General features: G+C 39.6%; 1 protein-coding gene across 2 annotated transcripts in view; it reads left to right on the top strand.

Annotated features, from left to right (window-relative positions):
* kif16ba (kinesin family member 16Ba) overlaps positions 1-21,070 on the top strand; it is a 126,479-nt gene that overhangs the window by 69,023 nt on the left and 36,386 nt on the right. Inside the window, exons 17-22 of one of the 2 annotated variants that reach the window (XM_078556474.1) lie at positions 1,222-1,310; positions 5,589-5,642; positions 7,912-9,315; positions 11,591-11,746; positions 14,633-14,744; positions 18,285-18,335. In XM_078556474.1, the coding sequence (XP_078412600.1) occupies positions 1,222-1,310; positions 5,589-5,642; positions 7,912-9,315; positions 11,591-11,746; positions 14,633-14,744; positions 18,285-18,335 (1,866 nt within the window). Of the gene's footprint in view, positions 1-1,221; positions 1,311-5,588; positions 5,643-7,911; positions 9,316-11,590; positions 11,747-13,533; positions 13,671-14,632; positions 14,745-18,284; positions 18,336-21,070 lie in introns of those variants that run through there. The other variant, XM_078556475.1, reaches the window with a different exon arrangement.

The raw sequence follows: 21,070 nt of genomic DNA, 5'->3' as shown, positions 1-21,070 counted from the left end.
GAGGACACAAGTTTGAGTTTAAACCATAAGTGATATCTACAACTCATGTAGATTTCCCCACCACAAAATTAGATGTAACTGAGTCATCGGGAAAGCTAATGATTTGGTTGGGAAAAATAGATGCTTCTTTTGCATCACACAAGCATGCCCTGACAGATTAACTAAATGGTGGTATTGATGGAGTTCACCTTGACTAACTAACTGAGAATACATTTTTAAATGATGCATGTTTTAGTTGGAAGAAATCCAAGAGCATCAGAGTTACCAGCTGGAATTACTTTGCATGTTTGTATCTTTAATAGTAAGATACAGAATTACTTTACTATTAAGAATGCAAGTGAACACTCTGGACACTACAGAGTAAAGGGCACAAGGTAAAATCTCTAATTTACTGTTGAGTTATTTTCACTTGTTCATGGGATGTGGCAAGGCCAGCATTTATTCCCCATCCCATTACTCTTGGAGGTGGTGGTAAGGTACCTTCTGAACTGCTGCAGTCAGAGTGGTGAAGGTTATAGTAGTTCTGATGCAACTGAGTGGCTTGGCCATTTCCGAGGGCAGTTAAGAGTCAACTACATTGCCGTGGCTGCAGTGTCGCAGATAGACCAGACTGGCTAAGGGCAGCAGATTTTCTTCCCTAAAGCATGTTAGTGAACCAGATGGGTTTTACAACAATCCAATAGCTTCACACTAGCTGTTCATTCCAGATTTATTTAATTAAATGAATTTAAATTCTCCAGCTACCGGATTATTAGTCCAGGCCTCTGAATTACTAGTCCAATCACATGATCACTTGGGTTACTGTACCCCCTATAAAGGTTGTGCTGCAGATGGATGGCTGGATTCTGATCTGCTGCCTCCTCAAGGCGTTCTCACTGAATCCACCAAGGTGTTCCTAATGGCAACCAACTAGGGGTTGGTGATCTGCTGAGCTTTAAATGACTGAAGCATGTAAGCTGAAAGAGATCTGCAAGAGGGAAAAGCAGGTTTATATCCTTACTCTACCTCCAAACATATGAGGAAATTGGATAAAAAACAAATTTCAACCATAATCAATAATCGAATCCTCCCAAATGTATCATTTTTAACCTTTGAAAGATGCATTTAAATTGTAGACTTCCTGCTGATTTTAATTTGCAATGTTCATGTTGATAAGTGAAAGATTGTTTTAATTTTATCCGTCTGTGTCACCTAAGTTTTATCTGTTTTACACTTTTGCAGAGTGGACTGCTGTCTACTTTCAGTTTGTCTATGACAGACCTTTCTAAATCCTGTGAAAGTCTTTCAGCCGTCATGCTTTACAATCCAGGGTAAGCAAAAGAGGCAACCAGGATCTATTGATACAAGTACCGTTTACTGAACTTCTTTGCTCTGCTGCTCTGAATAGATCTTAAATTGCACAATAGAGTTTTTCAAATTGACCTTATGTCAAAGCAGTTTGATAAAAATACAGACCAGTTATCTTAGTTGTGGAGAGCCGTTTTCCATTCTATGGGAGTCGCTAAAGATTTTCAAAGTTTATTGTCCCATAACTACGGGCTGGATTTTAGGCTCCCCAATGGCAGGTTTGAAGGCGGCGCTGGGGGTGCTTGTAAAATACAGCAGGCGGCCTGCTCGTCGCCTACCTGCCCTGGCCTGTCTGAAATTTTATGGAGGAGCGGGGGAGGTGTCGGGTGGCCTGCCTGCCCTTGGGCCTAATTGAGGCCCTTAATTGGAAAATTTATGGCCACTTAAGGGCCTCATCCAGCCGTGACCGGTATTTTACCCGCAGTTGGGGGAAGGCCCGTGACATGCCAGAAGCCCGGCAGCTTTAACTGCCTGGGATGCTGTTGGCATTTATTAGAAGCATCTTTATTCATTGTCCCTCTTTTTCTCCCCACCACAGAAAATACATCCCAGCATGGGAGGAGCAGGCAGTGTTTGGTTTTGTAAATCAGCTGACAGAAGCTCAATTCAATGGATGAAACAAATGTTCTGACAATTTATTTATTTCTCACAGGGATAGTAAACTTGGCAGTTTTATAAATTAACAATTTGTCAGGTTTTCCTGTTGGAATGTGACCTCTTTCAACCATAATAAGTATGCATTACAGTTATTATACTGCAGCCTTGATTCCCAGAGCGAATGGTCTCCTTCTGTGTGGTATGCCTCTACGACTCTGAAAGATTTTAATAATGTCAACATGTCTGTGCATGTGTGTTGTTTTTAATTTTGGGAAGTTGCTTTAACTTTGAATAATATTTTGGATTGCTTACCAGTTCTTTTTTTTAAATGCTTCAGTTTTTGCACTTTGGGTTGAGGGGAAGACTTCCTAATGAGCAATACTAGATTTTATTGTCATTTGCTTCGCACACAATGTAGAGAGATCTTGCAGAATTTTTTTTATAACACCTTGCATTTTTATTGTAAAATAATAAAACATGCCAAGACATTTCGCAGGAGCATTGTCAAACAGAATTCGAAACTGAGCCACGTAAGGAGCTATTAGGAGAGTTTGATGAAAGAGAGAGATTTCAAGGAACATTTTAAAGGAGGAGAGAGAAGTAAGAACAAGAGAGGCTGAGGGAGGAAATCCGGAGCTTGATGCTTTGGCAGCTGAAGAGACAGCCACCACTGGTGGAGTGTTTAAAATCAGGGATGCTCAAGAGGCCAGAATTGGAAGAGCACATACATCATGGACGGGTGTGGAGCTGAAGGGGGTTACAGAGATAGAGAGGGACAAGGCCATGGAGGGATTTGAACACAAGGATGAGAATTTTAAAATTGAGGAGTTGCCAGTCCAGGAGCCAATGTAATTCAGCAAGGACAGGGATCATGGGTGACTGGGACATGGTGCGAGTTAGATACAAGCAACAATGTTGAATGTATTGCTTAAAAAAGAGACATATCATCAAAGTTTTTCATCTTGCACGTATCAGGACAGACAAGAATACCAAATGTCAAAGGGAGTAACAATTTATACTGCATGAGAAAAGGGTGCTGATTGGTTGACAAGTGGACTCTGATTGGCTGAGGCACTGCCATGGAGATCACCCCAGGGACCAATTGTCATCCAAGCTTTTGTTTAAATTCAAAAAGGGCAAGTTGACTCTGGTCTGTACGTCTCAACGATTTATTGATTCCAACATATCTACTGACTGTGCTTAACCAGCCCTTAATTGCAAAACTCAGAAGTGTCCAACGTTAGATATGGTTCCGTGATTGAAAAGCACTTACTGAATAATCTTGAGTGTGCTAATAATTACTCTAAGAACCTCTTTAAGATTATCAGTCAAGCTCGCAGTGTAGCTCACTTGCATTTGCTAAAAGCTACATATGTACATATGCAGGGCCCAGTCTTCTGCAAACTGAAATAACATGTACAGGCATTGTGCCTTTTTCAGTTAAACAGAAGCATGGGAGAATAACTGTTCCCTGGTTCATTCTATCATGGCCATGCCTTGACCAATCAGAGTCTACTTGCCAACAAATCAGCACCCTTTTCTCATGCTGTGTATATTGTTGTACGCTTTGAAACTTGATATCCTTGTGCCTGTCCTGATAAGTGCAAGATGTAAAGCTTTGACAGCATGTCTCTTTTTTTCAGCAATATTCAATTTATGGATGTGCTCAAGTTTATCAAGCATGGCGAGTGGGAGACCAACCAGGAGAACGTTGGAATGGCGGAGTCAGGAAGTTTCAGCACCAGATGTGCTGAGGCCAGAGCAGAGGTAGGCAATGTTAAGAGGTGGAGAGCAAATGGGGTAGTAAGCCTAGCTTGGGCCAAAACGATGCTGAAGTCATGAACAGACTGGTTCAAACATTGGACAGGAATGAGGGATGGATTCAGTGACCAAGGAATTGAGCTTTGTTGGAGAGGGACAGAAGGAATAAAAGAGACTTGTGTCTGGATGACAGCCTAAAATGTGCTTGGTAAATGGGCACAAAGGAAATTGAGGTTACATAGGCATGACAAAGATTAAGAGAAACATATCCTGATCCTAACGTGAGAGCATTCAAAGTTTAAAATCTCAGTTCCTGTGGTCAAATCATGTGACAATGTATCAAAGTTGGTTCTGCTTTTCTTAAAATCCTCAAAATCCAATATTCAAACCGCAACAAACTATTGCTCACAAAATGTACCTACACTTTTTTAACGCACTTTTTTTACTCTCTCTTGGAGGGAAGGTTAATATTAATTGCAGAGTTTTGCTTCATAATATATTTTGTTACTTTGGCAGAAGGAATCCTCTATGTTCAGTTGGCTCCCAGATATGAAGTATTTTTCAAATGAAATCTGATAAATTTGATCTCTTCTTAATTAATCTTTTTTGCTTTCACTGCACTTCCCATGGCAGTCTTTTCACTATAAAGGGACCCATTTGCCTAAGGTAGTGATACTCCATTTGTATTTATTGATTGTGATGTCTGCATGAAATTACTTTACTAAAAATACACCAGGCATGTTTTGCAAATTTCTGTCCCTTATGCTGTCAAATGCACTAATTTGGATGTGAAAAATAGTTTGTACCTGGAATTATTCAAACAGCACTGGAGCACTGTCTTTCAATAGTATTTTAAGAAACAACTTGCATTTCTTTGCTTGCAAGAACACAATTTTTCAAGGTGCTTTACAAGGAGAGGGCGGACAGATGTTGGTGAGGAAACAAATTAATGAGGGAGTGGCAGAAAACTATAGGCATGATCCAAGAGGTGGGTTTTAAAGAGAGAGGAAGGAAAGGGAAAAGAGAGCATGGGTGTAATAGCTGAAAAAAATCAACCTGCAGTGGTGTAGTGGAAGGGAAAGTTATAGTCTGAAGTTAGGGGAAAGGAGGATTTGAACTTGTGCATGTAGCTGGATAAAATTTTCCCAAAAGGGTGCGGCTAGGCCATGGAGGGATTTGAAAATGAGGATGAGACTTTGAAGCTGATTCACTCGAGCACAAGGAGCGGTTAGAGCTCAATGAGAATCATGTAATTGTTGAATGGAACTTTGTGCGGAAGAAGTCATGGGCCATCTGGATTCACCTGACTTGCTGAAAGGTGGACATGAGGCCACCTAGAGCATTTGGGGAAAAAAAAACTATTGTTGAGATAATGAAGAAAAAGCTCAGGATTTCAGCAGTGAACAAAGTACGGGAGGGGTATAAATGAGCAGCATCCCAGAGGTGGGAAAAGGCAGTCTTAATGATGGATTGGATGCAGGATAGGAAACACAGCTCATGATCAAAGACAGCACCAAGGTTGTGCACCAACAGGGCTCAGAATGGAGTTCGGTGTGAGCTGAACCAGATCGATTCTATTTTGTAAACGTGCAGCTGTAGGAAGTTTTAACTCTATGCAGATTGGTGTCAGATAAAACAATCACTCTAGACTTCGTAGTAGTGATGGAGAAGCACTGTGTCATCAGTATACAGGTGGAAAGTGTTCTTGCAGATAATGCTAATTGTTGCATATTTTCAATTGGGTAAGAGGATTAATAGGTATAAGATGTATGAAGATGTGAAAGCAAACGCTGTACATGGATTTTACACCATCTGAACAAAATACCCTGTTTTTATTAACCCAATATGTGAATAACTCGTTAATATTTGTGAATTTTTGCTAGACTTGAGTTTGAGAGACAACAGCGAGAGGAACTAGAAAAGCTAGAAAACAAGAGGTAAGGATTAAGAGGCAAAGCACAACTTTATGATTTAGGCAACTGACATAACTTGTTTAAGGTTGGGCTAATATCCTAATTGCATTGAAATCTCAAGAATTTGTTCTTTCAAATGCTCACAGTTGTTTACAATTCGTTCCATAGCTGTATTTGGTTTTGTATAATTATCTGAAGTTAAATATTGCTGAAAAGAGATGTTGTTGAAGCTTTTTGTTTTAAGTCGAAAAGCTTCAGCAACATGTCTCTCTTTGCAGCAAAATTCAAGTACTGTACTACCAAACAACTGTTTATCTAAAGTTATTAAAAAGGGGAACAAAAAGTACTCGATTGTTTACCATGTGCTTGCACGCTTTTAATCATTTGAGTGCTGTAAGTATTTCAAAGTGCGCACCATTAATTGATTGCCATTTTTTTCAAAAAAATTTTTTCAATATTAATCAAAATGTTGATGTATTCTTCACTTCACCTGAAGTTTCCCTAAAGACCTGTCAAAATATTGAACTTCTTTAGATGATACTGAAGTTGTTGATAAACTGCTAGAGACAATAACATAGGGTGAAACTGATCTATTTGTTTTCTGAATGTGGGTGGTGCTCAAATGACCACCTTTGTTGCCTCTGCCTAACTGCCCGAAGAAGCTAGTGATGGACCACCTTACTGGTGATTGTGGTTTAGGAAAGCAAAGCAAAGTCAAATCACATTGTGCCTGACTAGAGCCATATAAAGGCCATTTCATATTTTATTTAATGATGGTTAACTTTATGTATAAGATTTTCTAGGCCTAAGTTACATTCTTTAATGCTTAGACTCCATGAGAAGGACGCACCATCCATGGCTAACTAAGGAAGTTAAACATGGTGTGAAATTGAAAGAAAAGTCTACAATGCTGCAAAGATTGGAGGTAGGCCAGAAGATTGGGAAATTTTTTAGAAACTAGCAAAGATTGACTAAAAATAATAATTAAAAAGGAAGAAATTGGAGTGTAAGAGAAAACTAGCAAAAAATATAAAGTTAGACAGTAAAAGCTTCTACAAGTATATAAAAAGGAAAAGAGTAGCTAAAGTGAGCATTGGTCCCTTAGAGGGTGAGACTGGAGAAATAATGGGAAATGAGAAAATGGCAGGTACTTTGAACAAATACAACTGTACAAGGCATTAAAGAGACTGTTTTTAGTGTACTGTGTACGGTTTTGGTCTCCTTACTTAAGGAATAAGTACTTCTGTTTGCATTGGAAGCAGTTCAGAGAATGTTCACACGGCTGATTCCTGGGATGAAGGGGTTGCCTTATGAGAAAAGGTTGGGCCAGTACTCATTGCAGTTTAGAAGAATTGGGAGGTGATCTTATCAAAACATATAAGATTCTCAGGAGGCTTGACAAGATAGATGCTGAGAGGATGTTTCCCTTTGTAGGGATTCTAGGACTAGGGGGAGCAGTTTTAAAAACAAGGGATCTCCCATTTAAGATAGAGATGGGGAGGAATTTCTTCTGTCAGAGGGCCATTAGTCTTTAGAATACACTTCCACAGAGAACAGTGGTGGCTCGGTCATTGAATATATTCAGGGCTCCGTTAGATTTTTGCTGGACAAGGGAGCCGAGGATTATGGGGCACAGGCAGAAAAGTGGAGTTAAAACCACAATAAGATCAGTCAAGTTCTGGGCAGATGAGCTTGCAAAGTTGCTCTTGCAGAGAATCGGCATGGATATGACAGGCCAAGTGGCCGCCTTCTGCATCGTAACCATTCAATGGTTCCAGTTATGTCTTTGGTGCATGGGGGCACCACCACCTTTAAGCTCCCCTCTAAGCCACACATTGTCCTGACTTGGAACTATATTGCCGTTCCTTCATTGTCGCTGGGTCAAAATCCTGGAACTCCCTTCCTAACAGCACTGTGGGTGTTCCTACACCACATGGACTGCAGCAGTTCAAGAAGGCAGCTCACCACCACCTTCTCGAGGGCAATTGGGGATGGGCAGTAAATGCTGGCCTAGCCAGTAATGCCCACATTCCACAAATAAATTTATTTTTAAAATTCTAATGTCTGTTAAAATGAGTGTGGGTGCTGCTTTGGATTTGAGTAGCTTATGAAAGATAATAAATCTGGATCAAATGCACGTTTTGTATTACGAAGATGTGTGCTATTTTTGGATATTAGTATAAACATCCAGGTTACTGAACAATTTAATTATTATTGATTTATAGTGTGAAGTTTAATGTTTAATAAAATGTCATGTTTTAAATACATTTTGTTTACAATATGCTTATTTTAGGAGACTAATAGAAGAAATGGAAGAAAAACAGCAATCGGAGAAGTCTGAACTAGAGAGGTTACAGCAGGAAGTAGAGACACAACGCAAAGAGACTGAAATTGTGAAACTTCGCATCAGGAAACAAGAAGAAAGCCTGAAACGTCGAAACTTGGACATTGAAAGCAGGCTGAAAGACTTGATGGCTGAGAAAGAGAAGTTTGAGGAAGAGCGGCAAAGGGAGCAAGAAGAAATTGAGCTGCAAAAGAAAAAGCAAGAAGAAGAAATTTACATACGGGTTCAAAAAGAATTACAGAAATTGCAAGAGCTTCATGAGCAAGAGAAAGCGGGTAAACTGGAAATTCTCAGAGAATTGGAGAAACTGAAAAGAGAAAAGGATGAGCGTAGCCTAAAACTAGAACTGGAAAAGAGAAGGCTAGAAGAAGAAGCAAAACATCAACTGATTCTTGTAACACGTCTGGGAGAACAGCTCAGAGAAAAACAGGAAACTATCCAACTGCTCAAACAAGGCGATGTGCAGAGCATAGATGAAGAAAAAAATACCCTTGAGGAAATCAGGGAAGTTCTTCTCAAAGCCAAAGAAGCTAGGCCTGCCGGAGGTGAGGAAGTTAGATCTACCGGAGATGAAGAGGCTAGACCTGATGGAGGTGAGGAACCTGAAGATGTCCAAAGAGCAAAGCAAAGATACATGGATCTGAAAAGAATACAATTGGAAAAGTTCACCGCTTTGGAACAAAATGTCTCCTATCAAAAAGAGCTTCTGGAAAAGGAAATTGCTGTTGACCGTGAAGTTCTTGACCAGCTAAGGCATACACATCAGGAGTCCGTGAATGGCTGTCAGAAGGATGGTGAAAGTATTGCTTTAGATTCAGTCAAGTTGTTTGAAGCAGCGGAGAAACAGAAAGAGGTTGAGCAAAGGATGCTGAACAAAGAACGGCAGCTAGATTATTTGATGGGAAACCATTTGCCAACACTGTCAGAGGAAAAGCAAAGAGCTGCAGAAATTCTCGACCGAGGCCTACCTAGTTTGGATGTTGTACTTTATGAGACAGAAAAGGAAATTGAAGAAAAAAAGGAGCAGCTAGCACAGTACAGAGCTAGCAATGATCAACTTCAACAACTCCAACAAACGTATGAATTTACCGCTAATATAGCTCGACAGGAGGAAAAGGTTCGAATGATTGAAAAAGAGATTATTGAATCAAGAGAAAAACAACAGAGAGAGGCATTGGAGCAAGCTGTAGCGAAAATAGAAAAGAGGCATTCTGCTCTTCAGCGTCATTCTGCCATTGACTTAGAGATTGAGGAGCAGAGACAAAAACTAGCAACATTAAATGACTGTGAAGAAGCAGATCTTCGCAATAGTCTAGAGGCGGAGCAGAAAGCCCTGGAACAAGACCGAGAAAGGTGAAATAACTTTTTTTTTCAAAAGAATAAACTGTGAAAATCTGTTAAATGATATGCAGTGTGAAATCCCTGATCTGTACTCAGCTGGGGTAGCAGTAGCAGTGGTACTATTGACATTCATGTCACTGGATGGAAATCAGCCAGGGCTCCTGTTTATTGCCCAGTGACTCCTGCTGGAAAGTGCCTGTACATAGATCTCAGATGAAGACAAGAACTGGGTTCCACCCTGGTGCCCATAGTTATTTGAGCTATTTGACACTTCGTCAAGGCTAACATGAGAGGAATTGTCATATTGAGCTCCTGATGGGTGGTTTTTGCCTGTGGCTCATAACTTCAGAAGAGGGCTCAACCCTTGTACCTGTGTGAGAAGACATAGCCTAACTATAGATAGATGGTGGCAATGTGCATACCAAATGTATTCCATGACAAGTGTCTGTTGGTCAAGGGGAGGACAAATTCTTCAAAAGGCTTGAATATTTTTAATATAAATGTGTATTTAGTTTCACATTTTCAAAATCATCCAGCTGTTGCTGTATGACAGCATGTGCCTTTTTTCATGACAAGATGGTCATTTGCCCCCCCACCCCCACAAACCACTCGTATATTTTAGAGATTTAACAATATGAATGTTTCATCCTCACTGTCAAAGGAGAAACATAAACAGCAGGTTTGTGTCTTGGTACATTCTAAAAACGTAGGAGTCGGTGTTTGCTTTTAGCATTCTGGTGAAGCTCTTCCCAAGCCAGGAGTGCAGGTCCGGTTTCAGGCATGCATCTGATTCATGGATCCATAACATTTTGACCTTTAAAATAAATGGAACAGTTTCCATTTTGAACACTCACTATAGTATTGGGTAATCTTTGGCCATGTTTAGTAGGACCAGATATAGTACAAATCTCACTGACCATACCCAAACAATGTAATTTAATTTCCACCTCAGAAGAGCATCCCTACAGTGTGCCAATGTGCTATTTTCCTATCTCCCATATTGTGATGATTATATATGGAATGCACTGAACAACTCCCTGAACACAAATGTAAGTCTGTAGATCTAGACTTTAAAAATAAACCTAAGTGATCGCTCTTGAGAAGGAAACCTGACATTTCTCCCTGGGTTAGGAATACACCCTGGAGACTAAACTGTCTTGTCAGCAAAAGCATCTTGCATCTCTTACAATCCAAAGCACACCTTTTACTGACAAAATATCGAATTAAATTATAACATGACCCAGGGATCGTAAGAGAACCCTTGGTCCCACGTGGCACCGCATGTGTTCTCCTCTTTGATGTGGAAAGTGGTCTGAGAAGCAGCTTGTCAAGATGAGGCCCATCTTCAGGCTGACAAATTGATTTATTTTAAATAAATTGCATGAATGAATAGAATACAACTTTCACGGTGAAATGAGCTCATTTCTTATCGTGCGTTTTTGGAAAAGGATAGACAGCATAAAGACTGCATTTTAAGCTAAGCTGGGACTTATAGCTAGATGGTCTAAATCTAGCTACTCCCCATTGCCTACTAGGGCTCTCTCGCTCACTTTCTAACAAAGGGCGAAAATGCCAGCTTCATAAGCTTGTGAATTCAAAGTTATTGGCCTGACAGAAATGCCTGTTCTTTCATGTGAGAACACAGCCTTTTCCAGTGTTTGTCTTGACGAAGCCCTCCTAAACTCGAATGGGCTAAGATGACATCTGGCTATTTGGGTGTCAGAAAGCAACCACTTAATCACAGTGGTGTGAAATACCTAAGATTGTACCAGAATTCCCCTCTTTGTTTACAATGTAACACCCCAAATCAATGTAGAAATCACTTTGGATTGAGTACCGCTGGCTTAACGATAAGGCAAAATGCAGGATTTAATATTGCAGGAATATAACTAAAAATTTTAATACAAGCAGTACAGCAATCATTACACATGTCCGACATCCTATTGGTTTTTCTAGGTAATATTGTCCATCTGAGGGCAACTGTATGATCTGGATTGAGATGAGGCAAGTTCTAAAAGGTCTTGATAGGCATGAGAAACCTTCATGCCTCATCTGAGCTGAGTTCAAGCCCAGGTGCCAGACACTATCCACTTCCCCATTTACACCTATTGCTTTCTAAATTAAAACGTTTACGTTAATGTTAAGGAGTTTTGTCATTGTTGTAGCTATTATTACCATTTCTTTGTATTTGTGCTTTTTGCTCTGTTAAATCATAGTTTAGCATGGCTCATTGCCTGGCCTTGGGCAGTCATGTGCACGCACTTAATGAGAGTTTCTTCTACTATAGGCTAGAGCAAGAAATTCAGCAACTGAAGCAGAAGATTTGTGAAAATAATGTGGCTCTAAGGATCTGTGGAACTGTCGAAGAAAAATCATCCCATGCCAGTGGTCCGGCCAGCCCTAAAAGATCTCCAGCAACTACGACTCCAGGAGCTGATGATAGGTTTGTTTTCAAATGTCCATTGTTTTAGTGACTTGTCGTTTTTTTTTACACTGGATACTAAATTAGGAAGAGCTGTAATTTATAGATCATTGTAATTTTACCGTCGATGTTTCATTAAAATGGATCAGAAAACACTGGTACAATTTGGAAAACTGGTTGTCCAGCTTTCTGAGCTACTTTGTTTAATGAGATAAATGCTGTCAGTAATCTTGCGTGTATGTGGCTGTAATTATGTCGAAGCACAAATCACTGTGGGATTCCCTCCCTAACAGCACTGTGAGTGTATCTACACCACGTGGACTGCAGCGGTTCAAGAAAGCAGCTCATCACCGCCTTCTCAAGGGCAATTAGGGATGGACAATAAATGCTGGCCCAGCCAGCAATGCCCACATCCCATGAATGAACAAAAAGATACTGTGTGGCCTGTAAGTGTTAGATTGGTGTGAGGCATATGTATTATCTGGCCAGTTATAAAATACACTACTTAAATAATGCTTTCTGATAAATATTAGCTCCCTTTACCTGTTAAAGCATTGTTTTAGTGATCAATATCCATTTGATCTTGTTTACCTCATGAAGTTGGCATCTTAAAAGTTGGGGACCGTTTGGAAAACTGTGACCATAATATGAGTAGGTTCAGTGTAAGACTAAGAATGGAAAAATCAAAATCCAACACAAAGATAGTTAACTTAAAAGGAGAAAGCATATAGGGCATAAAGAAACCTTATATGGAAGGGAAAGTTGTCAATTAGAACAGTAATGTGAGGTGAACATTGGGGATTGTAGAACCACTTGTAGTAGATGTGGAACTGTTAATGGAATTACTATTCAAAGATCCCATAGCACTATTCAGAAAAGAGCAGGGGTTTCTTCCAGTGTTCTTGCCAAAAAGAAAGACTTGCATTTACATAGAGCCTTTCCTGGTCTCAAAACTCTTTACTGCCAATGATGTACTTTTAAATAGGTAGTCACTATTGTAATGTAGGAAACATTTATCCTCAAGAATGCCACAAAAACAGATTAACTAGGTATAGTGTTTGCCCACATGGAAGACTTATTGCGAAGGTAGCCGTTAAAGGTGGTGATGGAAGTAAAACAGGCAATATTTGTTTGAGAATGAGTAATATTAAATGCTACATTCCAAATAACCAGGCTGTGAAGGATAGAATGAAAGCCTTGTCTTTACACATTTAAGCTTTTAAACACAGAGGCATATATTACAAACGTACACCTCTAAACCCATCTGCTAAAATATATAGGAGTGTAAGCGATTTCCCCAGTTCATGCCCAACACCTGACCTGACAAGTTTGGAATTAGACTAGAAGGCTCCTATGGAAAAACCCATCAGTGCTAGGGCTGAGTGACCTGGGTCTGTGCTGTAAGTATTCTGATTCTGTTATAGAATGGTACATGTGCATATATTTCCTGGTCATCACCTCACGGTTCCTGTGTCACATTATGTTAACTTTCACTCATGCAAAATGTATTTTGTTCAAATCTCTTGCAGCTTATTGGCTCACATTTATTCTAATAACCTTGTTTTTTTACAATTAGAAACAGTCATTAGAAACGTACAGAAAAACTCCCTTAACAGAAGATACCTTATTAACACAGATATATAAGCATCTGGACTAAGACCCAAAATGTAAAAAAGACCTCGTGATCACGCTTTTCAAAATAAAAGACTAACACCTATTCATTGGTTCTAACTCACAGTTTGGAGAGCAGTTAAATAGTGTTTGATCTTAACCTGCATAGTTCCTTACCAAAATATATTTTTCAACAGAGACACTGTTGACTGCTTCGCCTTGGCAACAAAGGAGTACTTTGTGCATTACATAGTATGATACTCCCATAACTATGAAACAGCATATTATTTGACCTTCCCCTGAGCAGTATCTCAGAAGATCCACTACCATATGTAAAAGGTTTGTTAGCATGATTCAAATCCCACCATGGCAGTTTGAGAATTTCACTTCAGTCTTTTTTTTTTACAAGTCTGGAATTAAAATTTACAAACTGGTATCGGTAAAAGTGACCATACAATTGTTTTTTTAAAAATGTAAACTTGCTCACTAATCTACTAATAGGGAAGGAAGCTTGCCATACTTATCCAATATAGTCTACGTGGGACTCCAGTTCCACACCAACATGATTGACTCCCAGCAAGCCTCTTAGTTGTATGAAACTGCTACTAAGAATGAAACCAATGGACCACTCGGCTGTGGGCTAGGCATTGAAACTGGACATAATGGCTTACCCAGCCTAGTTGACCTGGCAAGGTTCCTTCGTATTGAGGGAACTGTCCTATAAATTAGTTAAGCAATGGTAATGAGATTGCTTTGGCAGGCCAGAAGGAACAGCATTCTATAATCTGGTGCCTCAGTTAGCAACATTCTGAGCTTCAGTAGATATAGTCCATTCTTGGCAAGCAGGTGTAAATCACTCTGTACCATTCTTCTGCATGGGTTTTCAGCTGACAAGAGCTACTAGGCTTCTGACTGCAGGCTGTTTCCAAGCTTTTTGGTGCCAGACTGCTGTTAGTAGGAGGCATTAGAAATAAATGCCCGTCCATCACCTGAACTGCACCCATCAGTCATTCGGCAGTTCTGTCTGTATGACCACGCTGCCTCCATAAAATACTGGTGCACATACCACTTACCCACTTGAGTGGTGCGAAATTGACAGCATCACAGGTCCCTGGTATTGTCAATCTTCACACCAAAATAAAAACAATTCTCTCTTTCACAATCTGTCATCCCATTGCTGTCTAACCACAGAAATCAACACTCCCCATATAGTTGAACTGTAGTCATTTTAGTTGTATCCTATTTTCCACTTGAGATTACAAACACTTCACACTTGCCTTTTTTTGAATTTTTCAGGATAAATGCATATATTGAAGAGGAAGTTCAGCGGCGACTAGCAGAAAAGGCAAAAATACAAAATAAGCATGAAATAAATGATATACTTGACCTCTCCCTGTCCACAGAGCAGGTGTGTACAGTGTTGTCAACTTCAGTCTCAGAGCAAACTGTTGCAATGTTTAGTGTATTCAGCAGGCATTTCAAAATGCTGCCACTTCTAACAGCAATAATGAATTTGTAACCAACAAGACCCATAGAACAAAACTTGAATGCGTTATTGCCTGTCTCAAGTTACCAGTAGTTGAAGGATCAAATCATCTATATTGTAAAACCATTTGTGTAAAATCACACCTCAATGAGTTCATATCAGGAAGTGTGCATTTTTATGACATTGAGAAAGAGCAGAAGAGGGGACAGGACAATTCAAGAAGTGGCAGCAGTGTGATACAACACTTGAGTTTTTAAAAAACCTACCAGTAAGATTTCCCCAGATGATTAGGTGAGTTTATCCAGCATGTAGCAGAACCATGCAGACCACTAAGGTCCCAAATTCAATCTTCAAACCCTGTTGGGCTTTCTGATCTTAGCAGTCTCATTGATAAGGGTACCACAATTGTATTTGGCTTCCCAGGGATTAAGGAGAGAAATATTAACGATGTTTCCCACTCCTCGTTGCTGCTCGGTGTTCCATGCTGAGACTGTGCATGTTGACATGTAGTGAGAAATGAAATTGACTTTTGAAAGGTACAGAAAGTTGATTGATCTGTGGAACTATACCTCCGTGACAAGTGAACATCTTCAAGAGAGATGGGCAAAAAGATTTGTGAAGAAAATTGGTGAGAAAACAAGTATCCCTGTAGTTTATAGGAGGAAAAATAAATATGGTGTGATGATCACTAAATATCTATATTTGGAACCAGAGATTGTTCATGCCAAGATTGTGTTCTAACCCTAGATATTCAGGTGGTGAAGGATGGAACAGGAGCCTAATCTTTAAAAGCTTTTATTTACAGATATAAACATTACAAACATGCGCCACCAAACCCATCAAACGCCATTTCAGTCTGCTCCTATATATATGAGCACAAGTGGATCCCCAGTTCATGCCCACCTTCTGAATAAATTAAACACTCAAATAATGTACAAAAAAGAGCATTGCTTAACCAAATAATCTAGGACTGATGTTTGCCACTTCGATTCCACTGGTGAGTTATTTGTGTCTTTTTTAAAAAAGACTATATTGTGCAGGATGTGGTGTGCATTTTTATTGTCAAAACTTATTTCTGCTTTGTGGATCACCTACCAGAAGCGATAGATCTTCCATAGGACACAACTAGGTGGTGAAGTAGGTCATTTGGCCTTTTGAGCCTGCTCCACTCTTCAACAAGATTATGACTAATCTTCTACCTCAACTCTGCCTTCCTGCAGTATACCCATAATCCCTTAATTCCCATAGTACCCAAAAATCTATCAAGCTCTGCCACAGCTCTTTGGGGTGGAGAATTCTTGGGTTGAAATGTTGTAAGATTGCGTAACCCCCCTCCACCCACCACCTTGCTCATTGAGGCTCATTGCAGGGGCATGGAACTCTTCCTGTTTCAAATACTGAATGTCAGAACCAAACGTGTCAAAGTCAGATGTAGCAAAGGAAGACAAAACATTGCACATAGTCCCCAAAAACCTGGCACAACCACAGCATTCTGTATGCCACCATTTTAAAGTTTTCTCTGTGGTCCATCTGAACAGAAGTGACAGTGAAGAATCAAAGGCAGTTTTCTGTTGTGGACCCATTCCTGATGTTGTATCAATGCTGCTCAAACTTTTTTTCACATAGGACCTTTACAACCATTGGACAGTTGAGGCTCCCATCCCAAGCTTCCAAACTGAATTTAAACCCAGGGCTCTGCAGTGGAAGAACGGTGTCCAATGTTTCAGTGCCAATTAATTTTAAACAAGCTTTGAACCAATTGTATAATAATTAGAAGGTGCTACGTAAGGAGGAATCCGAAATAAAGAAATTATTTCAAATGAGTCATGCCTCAAAATTATACATTATCAAGACTATCCATTTGCTCATGATCTCCCTAATGTGTTTAAATTATACCAAAAATGTCATTTTTAAGTGTTTATGTTCTTTTTATACTTTATGGTTATGAGCTTAAACCAGCATGGCCAACCCATCACAATTTGTTACTGTAGTTGTATGTGAACTAACGGCTCTGCAACTTCAAGGAGGCTTCTGTAATGAAGGGGCAAGGGAATGATAAAATTATATTCTTGTGTCCCTGTTGGTGAAAACAAACCAGGTAGTCCAAAAGCAGAATACTGCGGATGCTGTAAATCGGAACTAAAAAGATCAAATAAAAAAAACAAGAAAATGCTGGAACAAACCTCAGCAGGTTAGGCAGCACCTGTGTAGAGAGAGAAGCAGAGTTAAGATTTCGAGTCGTGACCTTTTATCAGAACTAGGAAAAGTTAGAGATGTTGTTGTAGCAGTTAGTTGCAATTAAAATGAGGCCTTTAGGTCTCTGACTCAGCACAAAGAGAAAAAATGAAAATTGCTTTTAAAATTGAAGGCCAGGCCATTATATGCAATTTATACTTCCACACCTTGCAGCAAGACATTTGTGTGGCATTTGTCATAAACTGCCTAAATTCCAGTAGTTAACCAGATTATTAGCTTGGCTGGAAGACTTGTGACATAAGCTGGCAACACCGAGTATTTCTTTCTTTAAAAAAGACGATGAAGGGAAATTTTGAATTCCCTCAAGTCAAACGTTGAACTGAGATATCCAAAACTCAAGGTTGATTTGCTGCTCTTGGGGGCACTTGAGCATTTTGAAGGGAGTGAAAGAAAGAGCGGTATTAAAAATGTAACTTTTTTTTTTAAAAAAAACATTTATTTCATTTCCAACACTGGGTACTGAGTATTCAACTCTGGGTCCTGAAATGAACAGTGCGATTCTTGTTTTGGAAAGATGATGTACATGTATGTGTACTAAATTCTATACTCCGATATTTATGAATAATATTCTGTGAACTAATGTTTATCATATTTTCATTATATTAAATATTTTCATTATATTTGGCTTTCTAAAAGTATTAACCTAAATATTTGAAACAAGTTTGGGAATTAACTTGTGCCCATTTCTGTATCTGGAAATTAACCGAATAGACTAAAAATGTTGCCTACTTAAACTGGCAGCTACATAAGCTGCAATCCTTACTGTAAAGTTGAGCTGTGTCATTTAGTGAAATTAATGCTCTTGTTGACATTATAGTCTGATGTTTATAGTAATTTGGTAACAGGATTGCACATTCTGCCTTTCGTGTATTAGTGCTGATGGAAGGATCAAATTCCATTCCAAAAGAAAAGCTTGTATTTTACTTGCAACATGGCTGAAGACTTGTCCTCAAAACTCATATACTAGTCTATAATGGAGTCTTTGTCCTTGTAACAAGCTTCATGAATTGTGCCCCTGGGTTGGATTCTTAAATGAGACAGCAGATCATTAGATAGATAATTATACCTATTGAACTGAAGCAATAATAGTGACAGAAGTTGTTGACAGATCTGCTACTCACGTTTAACAGTCTAATGGGCTTTGTAAAATCAAATACCATTTAAGAAAAAATGAAACAAATAATACTTCTGGCCCTTTCTTTTCAGGAAAACGGAAATCTTCAGAATAGCGTGAACCAGCGCAAACTGAAGTATAAGGTAATTTTTTTCGCTTGGATTGCTGCAAATTTCTTTTCTACCAGTGTAAACATCATATACTATTTTAGGAGGAGGGAAGTCTTTCAAGTCCTTACTAATTGGATGCAGTAGTTTAATTTACATTTTGATTTGCAATTATTGGGGTTTATCCAATTTCAGCCAATTGAGTATGAAGAAGCCCTGTTTCAAAGTGTCATTTGTATGACGTTGTCTACAGCAATAAACCAGGAGCATTCGGTAAAACTGTGAGAAAGGTGTCTGGAGGATGTGAATGCTAGCCAAAAATGAAGTCTTCCAACACAAGCTTTCATACTACGATTGCATTTTTAAAACTGTTTGAAAGTATTTTTATTTATAGTGTACAATCATTTCCCATCTTGATTTTTGCCCAACTGCTTGGTTGTCAGGCAACAGAATCATTTTTAGGTAGATTACAGGTTGGGTTCTGCCTTCACAACTTGATACACCAGTAATGGTGATAAGCAATTGCAACCAATTATTTTCCCTGTTATTTCATCAGTGCATGAATGGATAACTGCAGATAATGGTTTGAAAGCAGAAGTAAAAATTGAGTGTTTATTTCCAGAATCAGAGAGCAAAGAAAGACGATTAAGTGTACACCTGTTAGAGTATATTAGTTTTGATTATACTCTAAATTTCAGAAAGGGCATTAAATGTGACACAGATGGAAATGTATTTAACTTTTTCCCCCTGCTAGTAAGTTTGAAAACGCAAAATCCAGCAAGTGGCGTTCGAGTCGCCTACCTGCCAGCCACTAACCTGCCTGAGATTTTACGGGATGGGGGGGTGCGGGGGTGCCTGCCCTTGTTTAAGTGACCAATTAAGGGCCCATTGCTGGTATTTTACCATGATGGGTGGAGGCCCATGCTATGCGGGGAGCCCAGTAGCTATTGCTCGCTACCATGTGTTGGGAAAGGGTGGGGTGGGATACCTCCTTTGTGGGCCCCCCCAGGGCCCATCAAGGGCCCCTCCTAAGGTCATTGCTCCCCCACCCCCTCAACCCTACCTCAAGCCTCTTGAACCCACCCCCCCCCACCCTTACCTGGACCGGTTGGCAGACCCATGTGAGACCCCCCGACTTACCTGAACTCCTCAGTGTGGTGGGACTGCCTGTAGACCTAGCTGTGGCTGTTGCTCCATGTGGCACTGTTGGGACTACAGAGCTGCTAACCAATCAGATTAGTCAGTAGCTCTCTAAGGCTGTGCTTCTTACCTAGATAGGGGCAGAAGTATTGCATTTATGCAATTAACACTGCGCTGAACATTAAATTCCTGTGGGACAGCTATCAGGATCGTGGGCAGGCTGTCCTCCTCCTCAAATTTTAGTCACGGTGGGGAGGGGGGTAGATGAAGGACGGTGATAGCCCGTAAAATCCAGCGCATGGTGTTTTCACCATCCTCATTTGATTATTGAAAGCAAGTAATCTTAAATTACCACCAAGGGTTTGTTAATTGATAAGAAAATGTTAACCTTCTAATTGCTAAGAGCAGTGATAGAAAGTGTCTTTCCTCTTCTTAATTTCACATCTTTCCCCAATAGAAAACAAATTAGTTGTTGAATTCTGAAAATTGGCAGAGAAGCATTATTTTATCATCGTGTTTTGATAATCTAAACATTCTAATTACCAGCAGCTGAGAGAGAGATGGATATATGTCAGGAACTAAACACAAAATACCAAATTTAATGTTGACTAAGATTCCTTAGAAAGTTACAAGCAAATGCTACTGAAGTTGGGCTATCACTCTTCAGCACCCAGTGAGGTCAATCTCCTCTCCGACCCCGTTGCTGACATACACTGGGAAGCCACCAGTGAGCCATACCCATAAGTTGCTCTTTTAGTTCTTCCAAGTCTCAGGTTCTTCTCGCATGATTCTGAAAACTCCAGCTTCTCCCTCTATTGTGAAGCATAACAAAGGATTCCTCCCTTCCACGACAACCTGATCGCAGATCTAACAAACTCTAACCTCCTGTCCTAGTTTTACCAAACCCCAGAACCATTCACAATTCTCTCAAAGTCCAGGTCTATCTGCATTGCTACCAAAATACTGGGACTAGTCCAAGTACATCTCCACCTCCTTCCTAGCCCTGCCAAACACCACGTAACTAGCATGTGTTACATAACATTTTGCTATGTCTTTTCAGCTTTAAAATGGTAAAGGCCGAAAAGCAAATTTATGGCCACTTATATACAGTTTTCACAGAATAATGTATATTTTTAGAATTCAATCCCCAAAGCATCAGTTTTTTTTTTAAAAAAGTTGCATTTAATGATTATGGGATGTGACTACCCTGTATTTGGAAGAGATCAGTTTAAAAGAATCTTGTGATACTTTCCATTCTATGCAACAAATACAGCATTTAAAATACACACCATTTATATTGCCAAGATGTGGGCAAGTTGGAATTGGAAATCCATCAGTGAAAGTGCTGTCTGTCTAACACTATGGTCCTCTGTCAGATCTTCACTCACTGTTTGGATATCGAACTGAGGATGCATGTCTTGAAATGTCAGACTTTTTTAATTAAACTGACTGGTGCGTATTGGCGATGCAATCAGCCAATTGCAGAACTCTCAGGAGGTTATTAAGTTGGTTAGGGAATTAAAGTATCTGTTCAATAGATGCTACTGACATGCGCAAATGTCCTTCATTAATGAAGGAACTGCCTTTTTTGTGAGGGTTATACAACTAAGGTAACCTTGAGCCCAAATTTC

Source organism: Cetorhinus maximus, chromosome 14 (genome assembly GCF_964194155.1).
Source record: "Cetorhinus maximus chromosome 14, sCetMax3.hap1.1, whole genome shotgun sequence".
NCBI classification, from domain to species: Eukaryota; Metazoa; Chordata; class Chondrichthyes; order Lamniformes; family Cetorhinidae; genus Cetorhinus; species Cetorhinus maximus.
The sequence above is the reverse complement of the archived record's forward strand: the minus strand, read 5'-3'. Positions and strand labels throughout refer to the sequence as shown.